At 44.3% G+C, this 19,898-nt stretch overlaps 1 protein-coding gene across 2 annotated transcripts in view; it reads left to right on the top strand.

Annotated features, from left to right (window-relative positions):
- The window catches only part of plxnb2b (plexin b2b), a 99,020-nt gene that overhangs the window by 73,503 nt on the left and 5,619 nt on the right, over window positions 1–19,898 (top strand). For both annotated transcript variants that reach the window (XM_076140733.1, XM_076140732.1), the window contains 20 exons: window positions 51–146; window positions 780–867; window positions 1,066–1,250; window positions 1,804–1,952; window positions 3,519–3,630; window positions 4,306–4,442; window positions 4,900–5,082; window positions 5,911–6,022; window positions 7,195–7,404; window positions 8,282–8,464; window positions 9,546–9,679; window positions 11,369–11,469; window positions 11,840–12,069; window positions 12,697–12,878; window positions 15,035–15,101; window positions 15,520–15,666; window positions 16,747–16,903; window positions 17,700–17,800; window positions 18,885–18,969; window positions 19,732–19,883. In XM_076140733.1, the coding sequence (XP_075996848.1) occupies window positions 51–146; window positions 780–867; window positions 1,066–1,250; window positions 1,804–1,952; window positions 3,519–3,630; window positions 4,306–4,442; window positions 4,900–5,082; window positions 5,911–6,022; window positions 7,195–7,404; window positions 8,282–8,464; window positions 9,546–9,679; window positions 11,369–11,469; window positions 11,840–12,069; window positions 12,697–12,878; window positions 15,035–15,101; window positions 15,520–15,666; window positions 16,747–16,903; window positions 17,700–17,800; window positions 18,885–18,969; window positions 19,732–19,883 (2,811 nt within the window). The remainder of the gene's footprint in view (window positions 1–50; window positions 147–779; window positions 868–1,065; window positions 1,251–1,803; window positions 1,953–3,518; window positions 3,631–4,305; window positions 4,443–4,899; window positions 5,083–5,910; window positions 6,023–7,194; window positions 7,405–8,281; window positions 8,465–9,545; window positions 9,680–11,368; window positions 11,470–11,839; window positions 12,070–12,696; window positions 12,879–15,034; window positions 15,102–15,519; window positions 15,667–16,746; window positions 16,904–17,699; window positions 17,801–18,884; window positions 18,970–19,731; window positions 19,884–19,898) is intronic.

The raw sequence follows: 19,898 nt of genomic DNA, 5'->3' as shown, positions 1-19,898 counted from the left end.
GATTTATAATAACACTTAAACCATCTTTGTTGATTTGTTTGGAATTCCAGGGCCATGCTTTCACCATTGGCACTGAGCTGATGAGAAACATGGAGGAAGAGGTCATCTCAGAGGGGGGGCAGTCCTACAACTTCAGCGGATTCATCGTGAGTATGGCACATAGCTACGTCTACGACTTTGACACGCTTCTTCAGTAATGTAACTCTTGAGTGTGACTGTTGGCACCGAAGTGCTGATCTAGTGCCTTTGCTAAGCTGGCTTAGATAGCTTCTGTCCAATTTGCCCTCCTCTCAGCACAGGTCCTCAAACTATGGTTGAGGACCAGATTATCACAGTGCAATTTACTGCAGCTGTGCAGAGCGAAATATAGGATAGAGCATCGCCGGGTTGTTAATGTTTCAATATGGGAAATGTTGGTGCTCGGCTGACATCATGCCACAGGCTTGTAACTCAAACAACCCTTTACCTGTTTTACAGAGGTGGTTTAATATTCTCTAGCTCCCTCTAATGGACAAATCTTCCTCACGTACTTATTTCAGCTTCATCTGAATTCTGTGATTGTCTCAGTCAAACAGTGTCCAGCAGCTAAGCCAGCTATGTTCTCTGCCAACATTGATTTCTTCTTCTTAAAGTCTGCCTAAGTGGGTATGATTTTTTTTGTCTTCTTCTATTCCACTTGGCACGGGGGAGTGGCAGCCCACACTGTTTGCCGAGAAGAGCTTAAGTGCCATTAATCACGGAGTTCTGCATTAATAATTAATTTTCTTCCTATTTCTTAGTTTTCCTACGATAAGTCACCAGAGACCAATGTTCTCTTCTACGTGAAGGACAAGGAGTCAGGCAAGAAGATGGACAGCACACTAAATGGTACGCTCTGACATTTCCAAACCAGACTGAAAATGTGACCCGTCATGACTTAATTGTGACACACACTTTGACAGATGATTTTGATTTTCTTTGTCCTGCAAAGTTCATGTGTGCAGATATGAATGTGTGCATCTTGACACTGATGAAAATAAATGGAATACAAAATGTTATGTTGTTTTCCCACCTCCTCCCATTCAGTTACCCTCTATAACTGCTCCATGGGAAGGGAGGACTGCAGTCTGTGTAAGAATGCGGACCCCAAGTACAACTGTGTGTGGTGTGCCAAGCGACAGGCCTGCGTTTTTAAGATGCTGTGCACTTCTGACCAGCAAGGGTCCGAGGATCCTCAAGACACTCAGTGCCCAGACCCCCAGATCACTAATGTGAGTACTTATCATGTTCTCCCTCCCTTCATGTTGTCCTTTGAACTGGACCCCAAAGCGTGTCGTGGTGCCATGTGATTAGTTTTTAAAGGCCATTGACTTTGCTGATTGTATTATTGATTGGAGTGTTTTTGTAGGTTTTCATCTTCACGCCAACAAAAGGAGTACAAAGTCTACATCTCCTTGCACTGATATTCATGCCGTCTAGATTGGATCAATTCTGTCGGTGTTCCGTTGATTGCTGGTGCCTCATTGTCATTGACATCACCCCGCCAGTAATTGTATTGATGCCGGTGTTGGCGTTTTTTATAACCACGCATGCAGACACACGTGCACAAACGAACACACGGCAGCAGCTTCAGCAGTCATTTTCAGCCATGGCCTCTGATTTCAAACCGGCTACGATGACTCGATGGACTGTAACATTCTCATATGTGTTCTTATTGCACAACTAATCTGTTTTAATCCATTTTAAATCCTCTCCTCCTTCACCCCCCTGTACCCCCCCTCCCATCCCCCCTCCCCTACCTGCACACCACATCACGCCATCCAGATCATCCCTCTTTTTGGCCCCACGCAAGGAGGCATTTCCATCACAATCCGTGGCTCCAACCTGGGCATCCACAAAGAGGACATTAAACGCATCACTGTGGCGGGCGAGCCCTGTTTGCACCAGGAAGACAAGTACTCTGTCTCCACTAGGTAACTGTACACCTCGGCTTATTCTTCCAAATGCATAGCCATGCGCAGAGGCGTGTGCTTGCTTGTGTTGTACTATACAGTAGCTCACTTGTGTGTTGCCTTGGATGAAGGCATCAGATGGGTGAATGTAAACAAATTGTAAACGTGGATACCTGATCAGTACCATGCTTTGATTTGTGGCTGCCAGGGTTCATATTTTAATTAGCTCATTATACTCATTCTATTGATTTGAAATCTGGAGGAATAAGTCTCCACATGAAGATTGGTTCAAAAACACAGCAGCGGTTTTTAAAGGGAAACGCCGCCGAACGTCAGCGGACCCCCTGTTGCCCAGAGAACAGCCAGAGCTCTTTCAGATACGATCTTACCAAGGAGCTTGAAATGCATGACACTGGCTGATGGTGTCACACATTTGCTTCCTATTTTCTGGTGTGTTATTCATGCTGCAAACATTCTGTTCTACCTCATCCCCAAAGGTGCTCTAATGAACCAGGGAAGAATTCAAACCAGTGGAAAAAATTCACAAACGGAGGCAGATAATTTTTCCTATTTAATTTGTTCAAGAAAACATTCTCCCCATTGCACCACAACCACCAGCCAGGACAGCTGACGTCTGACAAGATGGATATTAACAGTCTCACCCTGCTGTCTTTTTGTTATCATAAAGTATAAACTGGGATTTATGACACCAGGTGGATGTTTTTCACTCTTTAATAATCAGTTTTCAGTAAAAATGTGCCTACTGTTTTCCTTGTCCTGTTGTTAGTTGTCTGGAGTGGTAGCCCACATTTTCTTGTGCAATTACAGCTCATTTGCTTCATGTTTTGACAGGTTTTACATTCACAGACGCCCCTGTGCACATCATTATTGTACATAACCGCATGCCGGTGGTCCAGAAGTCCTTCCATTTTGCGCTGCTCTCCCTCAACAACAAGATGTTTGTGCCTTTAGAGAGGCTGCGGAATGGGATGTTTCTATGTTTGATTTATTCCACCGTTCTCCTCATCATAAACCAAAGCCACTTGACTGATTGTGTGGAGTCAAATGTTTATGTAAATTGACTTCATAACTTCTACAGTGGCTCTGAAGTATGATGCCAAACTCTGGATTTTATAGTTTTTCCAATTAAACTAAAACACAAACCATAAACATTTTCGACCTTTTCTGTGCACATCTGCAACTTCAGCATTGGAGCGGTTTAGAACCCAACGCTGGAATCCTATTATTAACTCTGCAAAGGCGGTTGTGTTTTCACTGTATTGCCACTTCCACGTTTTTTCGCTCTCTTCATGTTGTTTGTCTTTGCCTGTCGTGAGCCTATAAAGCTGAATGAGACATTTTATGTGACATTGAGCGTTACGGATAAACTGGTTTGGACTCCTGTTCATTATTCTTCGAGGAACTTCAGGCTGTAAATTGAAGTAGTTGACTTAATGAGTGTCTTGATTATGGATCACTTTGGAAGTGATTTAGATGCATAAATACTGACAAATAGCTCAGAAATTGGATGTAAAGATTTGAATATGTGTCTTTCCTTTTTCCTTTTCTCCATGTTGTCCTGTGCAGTGTGGTGTGTGAGATCGGCCCTATTGACCCGCTGCGCCTACACTGGGGCCAAGTTGAAGTGGAGGTCAACGGGGGGAAAAAAGGAATCTCCACTCTCGAGTTCACCTACAGGGTAGATTGACTACAACACACAACCTTCAACTATATTGGCTTGTTACCCAGAAACCAAACAAGTCCAGAATTTCAGCTGATTTGGTTCCTATTTCATGAGATCTATAATGTTCTCCTTATGCTATTGATAAACAGCGCCCTTATGAGAATATAATAAGGTCATGCCATTAAGTAGAATGTGCAGATACTTTAGATGAACCCTTCAATGATATCATGTTACAATAGTAATGCACTGTAGCCAGAGTGTGTGTGCATTCCTCTTTCAGCAGGCACTGTGCAGTCATCCCCTTTTCCCTCTAATACTTTAACAAGCTACAGCGCAGCTACTTAACTGGCTTTTCATATCTCTGGCTTCACTAAAGCTTCCCATAGGGGAGTACGACGCCAAACTGTTTGCTCAGCAAATTCAAGTAGATCTTGCCTGTGTGTGTGTGTGTGTGTGTGTGTGTATGTGCACACGTGAGAGTGAGTGAATGTTTTTCATAAAATGGATAAGATCGATGCGGTTATGAGAAAATGTGTGTTTGACATATTGCTGTGTCTGTCTATACGTGTTGCTCTTGTGTGTGCAAATGATTATGTGCCTGTAGACTGGAGTGTGTGTGTGCTGTAGGATCCTAGCATGGGGAAGATGACTTATGTATTCATGCTGTGTCTCTGTGATTTTCTATACCAGGACCCAGTTCCTGAGGCAGTGAAGCCTAGTAAGGGTCTAAAAGCTGGGGGCACCCTCATTACCATCTCTGGAGGCAACCTGAACACCGGCACAAAGGAGGATGTCCATGTTACCATAGGGGGGGTGGAGTGTGTTGTGTAAGGATTCCTTGCCTTAATAGTTGTCATTCATGTATAAGACCAATTCTGTTTCCATTCAGTCTCTTCAGTTGATAAGTATTAGTTGTTATGCACATATCGTAATCTATGTAAATCCTACAGTATGCAAACTTGGAAGCCTATAAATTGATTTCTTTTCCCAGCATTTCTAAAATGAAAAAGGAATCGACCTTAACTTGGTGTCAAAAGCTGGATTTTTTTTTTTCATTACCATTTGCCTCTGCTGTTGTGACCATGAGTATTCTGTCCAAACCAGTCCATGGTGACATTTTAGGCCTAAGTAATGGAAAAATAACGAGCTGGAGAAGCAGCAAAGCCAAGATTTAACAAGCTGTCAAGGTGCTGCCATGTTGGCTTCCTTTGCACAGTGACCTTGTGCAACCCCCATCCCTCCACCTCTCCCAGCCACCGCTGAGTTATGTACTTGTCTTGGCAGGGAGCAGTTTGGAGCAGAGATCACCTGCAGGACAGAAGTATACGGGGTAGATAAGGGGCCTTCTGACCTCCTCAACGTCGTCGTGAAGTATGGAAAGAGGACCACGAAGTCCCTCCCTAGTGTCTACCAATTCCTGGACAACCCCACTGTGCAGGACCATCAACCCAAAGCCAGCTTCGTCTGGTCAGTGTAAAGTAGCACCAAGGCAGCTGTTCATGTAGTGTGGTGATTGGGGTATGAATTGTTATTTTTCAAAGGGTCATACAAAGACAAATGACAAAGATTGATCATTTTGTGACACGACTGTAGAGAGGAAGTGTCAATTATTTTCTTTTGGTCCATTTTCATGCAGACTGGAATACTTAGACAGGATGGATCGGTGTTAGTAATGCAGTGATAGTTTCTCTTGCCTGACTACAACATTCCAATTTCAATTTATCCAAGGTTTCCGCTCTTAAAATAATCTCATAGCTGCATTTCCTTGACATTTCCTCATGGATAATCATGCTCCTAAGAGGATGACTCCTAATGATTCAGATGACTTCCTTCCTTCCTTCCTGCTCTCTCCTCTAGCGCCCCTCTCAGTTCAGATTGTGAACTTTCTATTTAATGGGTGTCTAACAGGGGGCCGAGTATGCAAAATAACAATGAAAACGCAGAACAACAGTGTGTGTGCGTATTTTGAATGCTGCCTTCTGATTGGTCCAAAGGGGTATAAATGATGGTGTTTAATGTTGTCATATAGTGCCTGATGACTGTTGAAAATGGATCCAGCAGACTGGTGCCTTGCTTTCATCTCCAAATGAAGGCACAGTCATGTGTAATTAGGCAAGCAGGCTACTGGAACAACAGACAGCAGAGTGGATGCTTGCAAGCTCATCTAATTTGTTTTTATCTTTTGTAAAAAAAAAAAAAAGAAAGAAAAGACACTTGCAATGCAATACCTCTGCCCAATATGCATGTGTCTGTACTCATGTGGGTTTTCTCTGTGTGTGTGTTTGTGTGCTTCAGTGGCGGGAGGAATATCGTGGTGACTGGCACCGGCTTTGACACGGTCCAGACCGCTATGGTGAAGGTCAGAGCCCATAGAGATGACCTGAATGGACAACCGGCTTACACTGAGGTATGTGTGTGGCCGCTTCCTCTTCTATTCGCCTTTATCGATCCACATCCTGTCCAGCTTTCCGTCTATCTGTCCATCATCCGTCTGTCCTTGGTCAGGTCACCATTTCTTTGCTGTCCTCATTCTTCCTCCTGATCTCTCCACAGTAGGGTCACGCATCAGTTCCTTTAGATCTCACGAGCCACGATGGTGATTCATTCAAACTCAATTATGAACCAGTCCCAATTTTTCACCCACTTACACACCTGCATACCCCCCACCTTCACACACGCAATTGCTTCTATTCCTCCTTCCTCCCCACCGGTCATTAAGGTTCCACAGGCCCCTATTACTTCTTCATACTTCTTATACGAGTTCAGCTTGCAGCACCGGTGTTTCGCCCCGACTGAAGAAATAACTCATTCAGTCTAATCAAGTAAGATTTACCCTGCCAGGCATTTGAAAGAGCTGCACAGCTTGGTGACACCTGCCTACCCGTTTACTGGGCAGCAGTAAGCGACGGCAAATTTGTTCATTTTGTTTAAGAGCTAAATTTAATACCGGCATTAAGGTTGCAGACAATTATGTGAATACGGTGCGACTCCCCAGCGCCCGCTACCCAGGGAATGGAGAGATTTGAAAGGAGCTAGCCGTGGACGTTAAAATGTTATCTCAAAGGCCTTGGCTAGTCAACTTCATAAGCTTCTCTTGCTTCCAGCCTTTTCACTGAACTGGACCCAAGTATTTTGAGTCATTATGTCTGCTGGCCTGTAAGAACATGTTGATTACTTCTGGGAGTACACAGGAGCGCCCGGGCCAAAATCAAGTTAACTGGACCAGAGTACACGGAGCTACGCGCACCCATGGAAACACATTTACACATTTACACATATACACACGTATTTGACGCCGAGCTGTATTTCATGCTCCGATCAAGCTAAATGCATCAGCAGTGATTGATTCAAACCCGTGGCACAGCTGCTGGCACTGTGATAGCGAGGGTTGTGTTAAAGAAATCTACAAGGACGGCAAAGTGTATCGCAGTTTTGACAAACCGCATGCCAGCCCAGCACGGAATGAACAGCAGCCGCCTTACTTCTTCGAAACACATCTTCATATGCGTCACAGCAGCTTGTTTTGCTCTTGACTTTCTTTACTTTTCATATTTAATGTTATTCTATTCTTCCCTCCAGTACATCGGCAGTGCTCACCAGCAGAACGGCACAGTCATCCAGTTTCGATCGCCAGAGGTGATCTGGTCCCCCGAGATCCAGCATTTCCAAACGTTCATCCAGCTGGACAACTGGTCGAAAGATCTGGAGCCCTTCGACTACCACCAGGACCCCACGTTTAATAAGCTGCGGAAGAAAGTCATCACGGAGAGCAGCATCATCATCGTCACCGTACGTACGGTCCGCCCGGGCTCCTCGGCTGCCACAGTCGCAGGATAACAGCCTTGACAGCCTCGTGTTTCCGAAATGTCAGCCACGCTCTCTGAAGGAATGAAGAAATACGGCCCTATTATCCCATTATAAAGGCACACTTTCCACATTTGAGCTGCTTATGTTATGGCTTGGTCTCGCTCATGCCAATGAAATTATGCGATTAGCAACACCTTTCTGATTTTGTGATTGCTTGGGAAATCAAATAGCCTGAGGCGAAAGCATATGGGAGTGTACTCGCTATTTGCATACATTTGTTTTGATTTGAGGCCACAAAAACAAATCCCAAAAAAATACGGAACTCATTCCAGTAGAATCCACATCACTCTGCTAGTTTATTGAATGGAAATGACAGTTAGAGAAGAGTGCGAGCTATCAAAGCAGTTTCAGCATGTCGTATGCTTTTGTGTTGTACTGGAAGATGGGCACGGGCCAGGGTAGCAGTTGGCCTCCCCTCTCATAAGAGTCTTTGCATAAATTGGTCATGCATCTGCCAAAATGGTATGACTGAGGTCTGAGGTTGACTTGATTGCCTGTAGTGTTCCACACCCCATGGCAACACTTGAGTGAATGTTAACAGAGGAGGTAGATATTCAAGGTGTGTGTGTGTGGAGCAGTGTAATTAATTTAAACTCAACATGTGGAACAATCTACAAAATATAGATGAGCTGTTTGTAAGATTTCCAACCAGTGTGCATAACAACGCTCGCAATGTTTCCAATCTCAGCGCCTGTGTGATACATGAGCTCCATCGTTTATAAACATAATTGATCATTTCTCCTCCTCCATATAGATTAGGTGCAACAAAGCAATTACAGGCTTTTTTTTCCCCTTGCAGGGCCGAGGATTCTCCAGGGCCATGACAGCCAAAGAGGCGCAGGCTTTTGTAGGCGAAGCGCCGTGTCAGGTCAACACTCTGCAGGACGACAAGCTGTTTCTCGACTCGCCCTCCAAGCAGCCGCGTGCCAGCTCCAGGCGCCGCCGCCGCCGCGACACCAGCTCCGAGCCGCTGCCGCTGAAGGTCAGGACATACGGAGACGTCACACACACATCAACCTCTTTCACACAGAGATCTGGGAATATTAACAGCATGTCAGGGACTTTGACTCATGTCTGACAGACTTTTCCCAAATGTTTTTTGCATTCAAATACATTCTTAGATACAAATACAGTCTTTAGATTATTCTGCCAATGTCTGAACTCAGAATTTGGCAAGATGGTTGCTGTAAGTCGATTCAAAATCAATACATATATAATCAGCTGCTTCTACCTAATGCAGGATGTTAAGCTGCAAACTACCCACAAATGTTTGGGAGAAGGCAGAGTCAGAAAAGAGGCTGTGTGGTTTATATTTATCTGCTGGATGCTAGTGTAGTATATCATTTGATTTGATTGCAATGATGCTGCCTTCGTGTCTTCACTGTTGTTTATGATGAAATAGAGATGGAGACATAGACGTCTGTCTCCCGATATGCAGGCACCATCTACATAAACAAAGCGCGGTGGGAAAGAGATCATACACACACATTCAGATGATGAGGCCAGAACACGCATCTTAAATGTTTACCGTACATGTCGGGGTGCGTCCACTTCTTACTCGTCTTCTCAAAACATAATTGTGTTTGACAGCTCGGACACTTTCTCACACAGCAGCCAGCCAGCGATTACATTAATTTCAGCTGAGCTGCGTGTTTGACAGTCCACTGTCTTTTCGTTAATCCCTCTTAGTGAGCCATTGTTTCATTGGTGTGGCTTAAATTACTGTGTGCCGATTAAAAATGACCCCAGTGGATCATCAATCATAGCTAATACCTGAATGAAAAGTACTTGATTACAAAGTGTCAAACTGGATAGATTTATGCATTTGCTCTTTTAATGAGGGCTTGCAGCCTGCAGATAGCCTCGGCTGTAAAAGAAAACAAACAAACAAACTGAAAGGTCCTGCTTCTGCTCAGGATGACCATGACAAATTGTATCTCTACGTAGACTTTTCCCTCCCCTCTCTCTCGCTCTTTCCTGTCCAACACTGTCAAAACTTTGCAGCTGACATGTGGCTAGCCCGTGCAGATAATAACATTCCCCCCCTCTTTGTTCATCCACAGATCAAGTTTGGGAATGGAGAGTGGGTGGTGGATTTGGTGTACTACGAAAGGAAGTATGAGCCGCTCTACATCATCATCCCCGCTGTCATCGTGCCTATGCTGCTCATCATAGCCATCTCCGTCTACTGCTACAGGTGCGCCACTGTCACGTCACTCTAGCGAATAGTAGATTAACTATGATTTTGTGACAGTAAAGTAAGTGAATAATGTTTTTCTATGCAGAGAAGCTGCGAGGAAAGTAGTCCCACTTAAACTACTACAGGCTGTGATCTCTCCGTCTCCTGCCAGTTTGTCAGCTGGTTACATATATAATGCATGCTCTACATCATGCAATTCCCAATGTGATTCTTTCAAAGGACTTTGCTGGAGAATTACATTTTTTACTGGAGAAACAGACTATTTTTGTGTGCTGCTGTCAAGAGGAAAAAAAATGCCCAGTCATGCATTTGAATTGTAATCATGTGCGTTATGCAATGTTGCTACACCTCAGTATTAAAGCAGAGGTGGTAGCTTAGATAATCAGTTCTGTCAGAACAGTTTGGGGGCCTTTTTGAATTTGGTATAATGCGTGCATGAATCCAGACACAGGCCTATTGTGTGTCATATTGATTGACAGAAAAAATTCTGGGTTGAGTTCACTGTAAAGAGTTGTGCTGGGTTGTCAACATATCCAATTTGAGCTATACGCTATCAACAATTTACTGAAGTTTCTTGTCACATAATATTCCTGTAATATAAAGTATCTAAGGGTGTGTGTGGTGACTTTAGAGTGTGAAATGTTCCTGTGGTACCTTGTGGTGCAGCTCTGTCAGAGTGGTGCTGCTCTGGTGGCCATAAATAGATCTGGCCTCACGCTGCAGGCACAGATATCAATCCACTGAACCAACAGGAGTGAATGACGGTGTTGGATTGTAAATAATTAGAGTAGAATAGAATAATTAGTGTAAAAAAAAAGGGGGGGGGGGTGAGAGATGAAGTGCTTTTGGCTGTAGAGGACAAAATGATTGCAAAAGAGGCTTGAGGGAGAAAAGCAATGAAAATCACCGGCGTCTTATTTAGAAATCCTCTCAACTCGTATAAGTGTTCATCTGCTGCAAATATAGATTTCATTCAAAACACGATAAAACCTGAAAGGTCAATTCCCGAAGTTTGAAACAGACTTGTGAAACCTCCGAGTTCTGGCCATCATAGGCGTCCTCGCTGCCATCAAGTCCCCAGTATTTCATTATAGGCCAAGCATAGAAGACTCACACAGGATTATTTCAGATAATGTGACCTTTTACACAGAGTGTGTGCAGGCTGATTGACATCTCTGACTCATTGGGGCGGGTGAACTTCCACCTGATTGACTCTTTTAAGTATATAGAGTTTGGAGATCTCAGCAGGGCTCTTAGCAGCTCCACCCACCACCAGAATAGCTGAAAACACCTGTGAGGGACAGAGTGCAGAGACTTGTGACTTCATCAGATTTGTCCCTACAAACGAGATAAACAAAATGTCCCTCATTTTAATGTCTTGTATGCTTTTGATGCTGTTTATTGTGTATCACTGGTTCTACACATGAAGGTGAAGTGCTTTTAGTGGATAAGTTTTACACAGTGAGTGGAATACTCACAACACACTCCCATTAATAGCACAACATCCACAATGACAGTGTGATGTCAGTGCTAATTGGATATTTTGGTCACGGCAGTGTGAAAAAACGAGTTAGGGGCTGATTGCAGCAATTTAGCGCCGGAATTAATGATGTTGGAATCCTCCACCTTCGCAGGACTTGATTTGCATGACACCAATGTTGTGTTTATGATCTGGCATCTGTTTAGGAGAAAGAGTCAACAGGCAGAGAGGGAGTATGAGAAGGTGAAACACCAGCTGGAGAATCTGGAGGAGAGTGTGCGGGACCGCTGCAAGAAAGAATTCACAGGTACGATCAGTGCAGCGGTGCCAAGGCGCAGCAATATCACTAATTCCCCTCAAAGGATCCATGGCTCCAAAGCCATAAAGCGATGATGTGCTTTATAGCTCTGATTTCATTTGTTCATGTGTTATACTGCAGTGAATTAAATAAATCCTCCCCCTTAACATCATGTCATCATCATTACCAGGAGCGGCTTTGCAGTGATCGTAATAGAAAACAATCTGTCACAGTTTAAATTATTTTCCAGCGAAGCACAGCGCTCCTCCTCTGCCTCTCACAGGAGACAGTGACTGAAGACAGAGGGGAGGTGAACAAAATGGCAAAAGCTTCATCTTTGAAAGGAGCACTTGATGATTGTCTTGTTTCCTTCTGCTAGATTTAATGATTGAGATGGAGGACCACACCAACGACCTAAGCGAGGGCCGCATCCCCTTCCTGGATTACAAGACCTACACCGACCGCGTGTTCTTCCTGCCCTCTAAGGACGGTGCCAACGACGTGATGATCACGGGCAAGCTGGACATCCCAGAGGCTCGCCGGGCCACAGTGAACCAGGCCCTCAACCAGTTCTCTAACCTGCTGAACTCCAAGACCTTCCTCATCAATGTAAGAGACACAGCCAGCCAAAAGATTGCCTTGCAATTGGGTCAGAACTAGTTTGGATCACATTCAGAACTGCTCATTACTATCCTTTCCTCCAGCTTAAACCACCAGAGTCTGATTGAAGCAGCATACGACCCGCAATATGTGTGAAATTCCCCCTAGACTAGTTGGCTCAACTTTTATTTTACCAATCAAAAATGTCTCTGTTGTTCTGATCCTCACCGCAGATAAGAATATAAGATCGGCTTCCTGTTTCTGTTTTAAATCTCAGGCTGTCTGCACTTCAATTGAGGACTTTTCCTGTGGCAGCAAGTGTAGTACAGCATTGTAAGTGAGAAACAGAAGCCGTAGCAGAGGGAAATGTGCGAACATTCTTAATAAGCCAATACTGCTGGCACAGAGACGGCCTCTGAGGTGTTAACTACATATGTGTGGGTGACTCCACTTCCTCTAATTGGTATCTGTCTGTTCCGTGCCCAATATTTTAATAGAGAGGTTCTAAATTTAATATGATACATCTTTCTTTCACTCTGATTAGGGTTATTTAAAGCATACTGCACTGGATTTGTGTGTGGTACGCTTCATGCATCTGTTTTTTTTCTGTGTGTGTGTGTGATGATCGCTACGCAGTTTATCCGCACCTTGGAGGGCAGCAACGACTTCAACGCCCGGGCCAAGGTGTACTTTGCCTCCCTGCTGACAGTGGCCCTGCACGGGAAGCTGGAATACTACACGGACATCATGAGGACGCTGCTGCTGGAGCTGATGGGGGAATACGTCCACGGCAAGAACCCCAAGCTCATGCTGCGCAGGTCAGTTAATGGCACTCAGCGGATAATAACGCCGTCACAATGTCAATATCATGAATAGCATGAGACAATTTCACAGCCACACATTGGGTACAGCTCTGGTACGATGGCAGCTACACAAATTGGATGCGACTCTCCAACCGAGGTTGCGAAATGTCCTTGTTTGTCCCCTCTGTAGAAGAAATCCCTCCATATTTCAACCCTGGCTCTGCTTTTTCAAACACTTTGGCAGGCCGGGGATTTAGTTCAGGATGTAGTTGGCTGTTAAATTCTGTTGCCATGTTTTCTGTTAAATTCTAGCCCGGCTACTGTAGTCGACGACGAGAAGCCCAAGCCAGACTGCAGCTCAATCTATTCCAGTGCCGCGCCTTCTGTTGGTCCGTCTGTCTTCGCGTTTCTGCCACAGGTCCAAATAAAACATGGACTTAATTTCAATTTCGTCCTTTTGCCTTTGCCCTGATATTAATTTTTGTTTCTATCTTCCAAATGTATTTCAATTAAAACCTGTTGCTCTTTACAATTGGGTGCAGAATAAATTCCCTTGAGTGTCCTGAATATTTTATCACTTTTTCCGACAATTTGCTGAGCAATGCAGTCATTACCATTACGCTATGCAGCATATCTGGTCACCGAAGGCTAAAAACCATTAAAACATTTCTTCTCAGTCAACGTCATGTCCAATATTCACAATGTTTTTACATAATTGGTTGTTTTGCCATCCTAACTCGGCATAACAAACCTGAAGAAATGTTTGAGTTAACTTCTTCTGTCTTGTCATGTCTCAAATTTCTGTCGGCCTTATATTGACCCGACATTGGACGCCATTTGGGGCTATCAAACAAAAACATTTCATCAAGATTCTCTCGCAATTGCACAAAATGACACGGCCTGTGCCAGACCTTCTGCCAAAAATGTCAAAAAGCAACAAGGACTGTTTATGTGCCGGGAGACGTCTGCACTCGACCTTCGCTGTCATCGCACAAAATCCCTCATTATATGAACATTGTTTTCTGTGACAATCCCACTTGGAAGTGCGTTGTTTGTTCTTGTGTTGGACCTGTATAAATGAAGTCGACCTCTCAGGGCTGATCACAGTTTTGCTCATCAACAGCTATGAATTTCCTGCAGTGTAGAAGCAGAAATCATCTCATTACACAATATGACTATTAAAAAAGATATATACATGTGAAGCTGAAACCGTTTGTGTTAATTTCACAGGTTATACTAAGAGGTTGCCAAGTGCAGTATATAGCAAAGTAAAAGTAAGCTCTAAAAAAACAGCTAACTTACACCCAACTTTAGTCATTTTCATGAATCTGTCAAGGTCAAATAATCGGCTGACTGCTGCCTCGGCGCCCCGCTCTCCCTCAGCAGGGCCCACTTGTCTATACACCCGTCATGTGATCCCAACTGTCAACTGTGCCTCTGCAGGCTGCGACTGGCTGTGATGCAAGCACACATCTTAATTATCCCCCAACGGAGAGGCTCATTATGCTGATTAGGCCATTGTGCCAACACGGGGCCCTTATATACAAGACATCTAATTAGGCATGTTAACAGATAACAATAGGCCTCATCGGTGGATATTTTGACATTCGGATTGCCAGTGACCGGTGTTTTGAGGTGTTTTGAATAGCGAGGTCTGACATTAAAGACGTGCAGACATCCTTCCCCCCACCCCTCCTCCCTGCTCTGCTCGTCTTAAAACCACAGCAGAAGGCGGCGCTTCAAACTTTTCAATGGAAATGGAAAATGGTTTATGATAACCTCTACCTTCCATTTGACAAGTAGCCATTATCTGAAGGGTCCGTTTTGACAGAAAGCTTCCACCCAGACGGACTGAGTGGAGGTGCAGTCCAGACTGATTGTCAGGGTTTTCTTTGCAGCCTAAGGCATTAGCTTCTGGCCTCTGAATTAGGAGTTCTGAAAGTGGCTTAGTGTGTGAATACTACTTAAATATTAAACACATTACATACTATAACTTTTGTCTGGATTTAGTCATCAAATCAGTTTGACATTTTTTGCTACCATTCCTGACTTTAGAATAGAGAACCACTTAGGATAATAACTTCCTTCAATTCTTCCACTGCAGTTTAATTAAATTAATTGAAAGTAATATTGCGGCCTAAGTGTGTGTTTGTGTGTCATGTGTTTTGCAGATCCGAGACGGTGGTGGAGAGGATGCTCTGCAACTGGATGTCCATCTGTCTCTACCAGTTTTTGAAGGTGAACACAGTGATTTTGAATTCATTATAATGAGTTGAAACCTATTTTGATTCACGATCGATTTGTGTGTTTGCCTGCATGTTGATGTGTGCAGCAGAACCTTTAGAGGCAGATATTGAATCAGAATGCGGATACAGGAATTCTTCAGAATTTCCTAAATCAATCGTGATGGAAAAGAAAATCTGTTATTTTTGATGAAGCTTAATAGAGTGAATCTATGTGAGAGCACGGCAAAGATTAGGCTTTCTTCACTTCATGGATTTCTTCATTTATTTCATCAGGGTTTGGAATTATGTTCATTTTTCTGTTCTCTTAACTGCTAATCAGCACATTTAGATTCTTAACAACTTCTGAAACAACATCTCGTGTGTGTGTGTGTGTGTGTGTGCGTGTGCGTGTGTGTGTGCGTGTGTACCAGGACTCTGCAGGCGAACCCTTGTACAAACTGTTCCGAGCCATCAAGCACCAGATCGAGAAAGGGCCTGTGGACGCCAGAGTGAAGAAAGCCAAGTACACCCTCAACGACACAGGCCTGCTGGGCGACGACGTTGAGTACTCCGTCCTGGTGAGATGGATGAGCTAGATGGACAGGACACACACACACACACAGCCGAACACAGAAAACATATAAACACATGCTGCAAAAACGTACACACATTGGTTTGAGATTGCACGTTTTTCCGTGAGCAACACACACACACACACACACACACACACACACACACACACACACACACACACACACAGTTACCATGGAAACCACCGAAAAACCCCTAGGCGACTGCCCGCTTTTGTGTGACATCCATTTTCAGTGTCAGTGTTCTCGGCTAGGAAACGACACACGGCGTACACGTTCCCATACATGCACGGGCTTAGGTGACAGTACGACAAGTCGGAGTACCACAGAGCACAAGCTGCCTCCAAAAAGCCCCTCAACCCCCCGAGCTCGCCTGCATTGTGTCCATTTGGGCACCGGGCTTCGTTGGGCAGTCCAAAAAAAGCCTGTTTCGCTCAGTATCGTGTTGCACTAATGGAGGCTAATGTGAACACAGCTGTTTTCTGTTAAAGTCAGCACAAATAAAAAAGACCCGTGGGTAATGCGTTGTCGGGGACAATTATCAAATTAGGCTGAATTACACGTCTCCTACCGTATCTGTGATTGAATTACAGCAGGGGGAAAACGCTATAAGCTAGATTTCACAGGCGGAATGAGTTTCCCGTTCACTTAAACTCAAAGCGCTCTCCCGCCTCGGCTCCGACGCGGGGAGGATGGCGAGGTCGCCGTCACCGTTGGATTGACTACCACCTGTTTCCCTCTATGAAGGGGTCAGTTAGTTATTTCTGGAGGTGTTGTCAAAGTGTGGGAGGAGAGGTGTGTGTGTGTCGCGTGGGTCAGAGTTGGCTCCCCCCGAGCCTCCATCATTAGCCGGTCCGAGGTGTCAAGAGTCCTGTCAGGTGTCACCGCAGAGTGCTCCTATGTGGTGGGCTCCAGAGCCTAGTTGCCATAACAACATTGTGAGTGAGGGGCTTGTGGTTGTGGGTGGATGTATGAGTGCTCGGGCATATCTGGATCTGGCTAATTGTGCAGGGGTGCAAACTGTCTCTTCCCCCCTCATTTCCTTCTATCTGTGTGTGTGTTTTGCAGACCCTGCAGGTGCTGGTGCACGGCGAGGGTCCAGACGTGACACCAGTCAAGGTGCTGAACTGTGACACCATCTCGCAGGTGAAGGAGAAGATCATCGAACAGGTGTACAAGAACCTGTCGTATTCCCTCAGGCCCAAGGTCGACAGCGTCACACTGGGTGAGTGGGGAAGCTGAAATATCTAATAATGATGAATAATGTAATGTTACAGGGACGAGTGAGGGCGGCAAAATGGAAAATGTCTTTAATTGCACCCTGACATGCATTATTAATTTATTTAGAAAGCATTGGTCGACATAAATAAACATTAACATTTATTTGTCAAACTTGCTTTAAAAACAAGTTTGAAGATGACATGTGTCTCTCTCTCTCTCTCTCTCTCTCTCTCTCTCTCTCTCTCTCTCTCTCTCGCTCCTTTGCTCTGCGTGCTTTCCCGCACCTGAGAAGAAGAAAGAATTCACCCTTAAACAAAGTTTTTCTTGGTGCAGTGCAGTGAAAACCTTTGGGATTTCACTTGAAAGGCAGAAGCTGTGTAGACATTTTCCAACATCAAAGCCATTTTTATTCCCACGCATGCCGTAGATCTGGTTCCTTTATACATTTTAGATAAGGAGAGATCCATCTTCTTTCATGGTGAATGGGAGAGATAACCTCCTTATATTGGGTGGTAGGTGTAAACGAATAATGTGTCACAGGCCGCGTTGAGGTTAGGTCTGCAGGGATTTTCAATCTTACCAAACTGAAAATGTTGGGGTGTAAATCAGCAGAAGGATCACCACAACACAGGAAAGGAGTCCAGCGAATAGAAGCTAGATAGAAGGCTTTATTTTCTATCACAGGCATGATGACAGACGGACTGCCCTCAGTTTTGGAGTAGAATTTTGCATATATTGGTGATTTGCTTATGGCTGGAGTTTGAAATGCCTCTGATTTGCTCTTCTTGCCTTCACCACAGAGTGGCGCCCGGGTTCAACAGGTCAGATTCTGTCCGACCTGGACTTGACCTCCCAGAAAGAGGGCAGGTGGCGACGCATCAACACCCTGGCACACTACAACGTGAGTATTGACAGCGTGCAGCCACCTGATTCAAAGATGAAATAGAAACGGGGCCAAAAAAAGCAAGGGAGACGAGGAAGCAGGTGGGAAGCAAGGAGGTGTGTGTGTGCGTGTGTGTGTACGCGTGTGCACTGGACTGACAATTTTCACGCCATTTGTTCCCCGGTCTGCTTCTCACATCTTATGTCACAGCGGCATAGACGCTATATCCATTTTCAGCGCGTGTTCTCATTTCTCCTCACAGATTCCGCATTGCAGATGATTGATATTCTCGCTCGGCACAAAAGTTTAATTGAAAGTACCTGAAGTTTGATTGCGCTATTTTTAAGTAGCCAAGGCAATATACATTTTCCCCTTAATGTCCAGCCATACCTGAGAAACATGCATCGATTTGAGTTTGCTTAATGGAAAAAGTTTGTTTCTTGCGCCAAAGTAATCTTCAGCCTATTGGATGTGAAGGAACGTTGGCATGTGTGTGTGTTCACGCAGTATCACTGAATGTACCTGCTGCTCATCACCCCAGACTTTGAAGTGTGTGATTTATAGCCTATAAGCAAGTCAGTGTATGAAAGTACGCAAAGGTGATTGAAGTGGGAATGCTATTTAAATGCAAGGTCGTAACTGATATCTAAGCGTCTCTGTGTATGTCCTTCATCGTTTGTCTCAGCTCATGTCTGCCTCCTTACCTCCTCACTATTGGGTGATTAAAGCTACATGGTCTTCGTGTTCTTGACGCTACAGTGGAAAATTAAGGAACATTCTCTCCTGTTAAGGCTGAAACGACACCCTTTTTCTTCTTAAATCCACCTTTCTGAGACGCTCTTCCCTCTTCCTTTAATCATTCACACTGATCCCTAATCATGTTATGTGTGAGGTCAATAATGGGTGGGAACTGAAACTACTCCGGTAAAGAACCACTGCTGCTGTCCTCTCAACGGAATTGATTTTTAATTAGTTTTGGGACATTAAAAGAGGTCGACCACGGCCACGGATCCCGTGTAGACGAAGGGTGAGGGGGCGGGGCCGTGTGGCGAGGCCGTGTGGCTTTTTTTTCTAAATTATGTCACTTTGTGTTGCTTTCCAGGTGCGAGATAATGCAACATTGGTCCTGTCCAGAGTTCTTCACACTCAGCAGAACTATGACCAGAACCAAGAAAACCACGAGGAGAGTAAGTGGGTCATTCCATTGATATATACAACACACACACACATACGCACACACACACACACACACACACACCACCTGCTCACATAATGATAGTGTTTAATAGTTGTTTTTATTTGTAGTAGTATTATTAGTAGAATAAAATAATCATCCCAGCAGTATCCAGATATCCATATGTTATATTTGTATTATTATTAGTATTCAAAACATAAAACAAAAGTTGAGAGAAGTTCCTAGCAAAGTATAGTTATCATGGAATACTTCAGAATTTGACAGCTACTTGTCATATTTGTCATAATTTGTTTAGACAGGAGAATGTTGCGTTTATCATCCTGTGTCGAGACAACAAATGCTAATATCCAGCAATGGTGCAGCACACACACACACACACACGCACAAACACACACACATAGCCGTTGACCCAAAATGACGATAAATCCGTTGTTAATTTGGAAATGTGATGCTTGGCTTTGTTGCTCTTCTCGAGGGCATTCAACAACATCCCCACACTCATTTCATATGCTAATGCATATTCTTTTATGTATAGCACGCTCTTTGAGATTCTGCTCTTTTATCTTGCGCCTTGTTGTAGCTACAGTAACTTTGAAAATGTTTGTTTCCAAAACTTCCACTCGAATCTCTTCGGATTCAAATTCCACCCACAAAACACCTTCTCCTCACCGCTGTGCAGGAGCTGTGTTGTGCATGAATTCATTTGAAGCGCAGTTTATAAAGGTGTTATTGTGTCTCCACCTCCCACCCACAGGGAACGCCCTGCTGGAAGACGACAAGGTGTTCCACCTGGTGAGGCCGGCAGACGAATTGGATGAGATCAAGTCCAAACGAGGCAGCATAAAAGACAAGTCGATGACCAAAGCAATCACAGAGATCTATCTGACACGACTCCTCTCGGTCAAGGTAATTCTGACTTAA

This window comes from Genypterus blacodes, unplaced genomic scaffold (genome assembly GCF_046128005.1).
Source record: "Genypterus blacodes isolate CSIRO-AG114 ecotype Tasmania unplaced genomic scaffold, CSIRO-AGI_Gbla_v1 ptg000015l_1, whole genome shotgun sequence".
In the NCBI taxonomy this organism is placed as follows: domain Eukaryota; kingdom Metazoa; phylum Chordata; class Actinopteri; order Ophidiiformes; family Ophidiidae; genus Genypterus; species Genypterus blacodes.
This window is presented reverse-complemented; position numbering and strand designations above follow the sequence as displayed.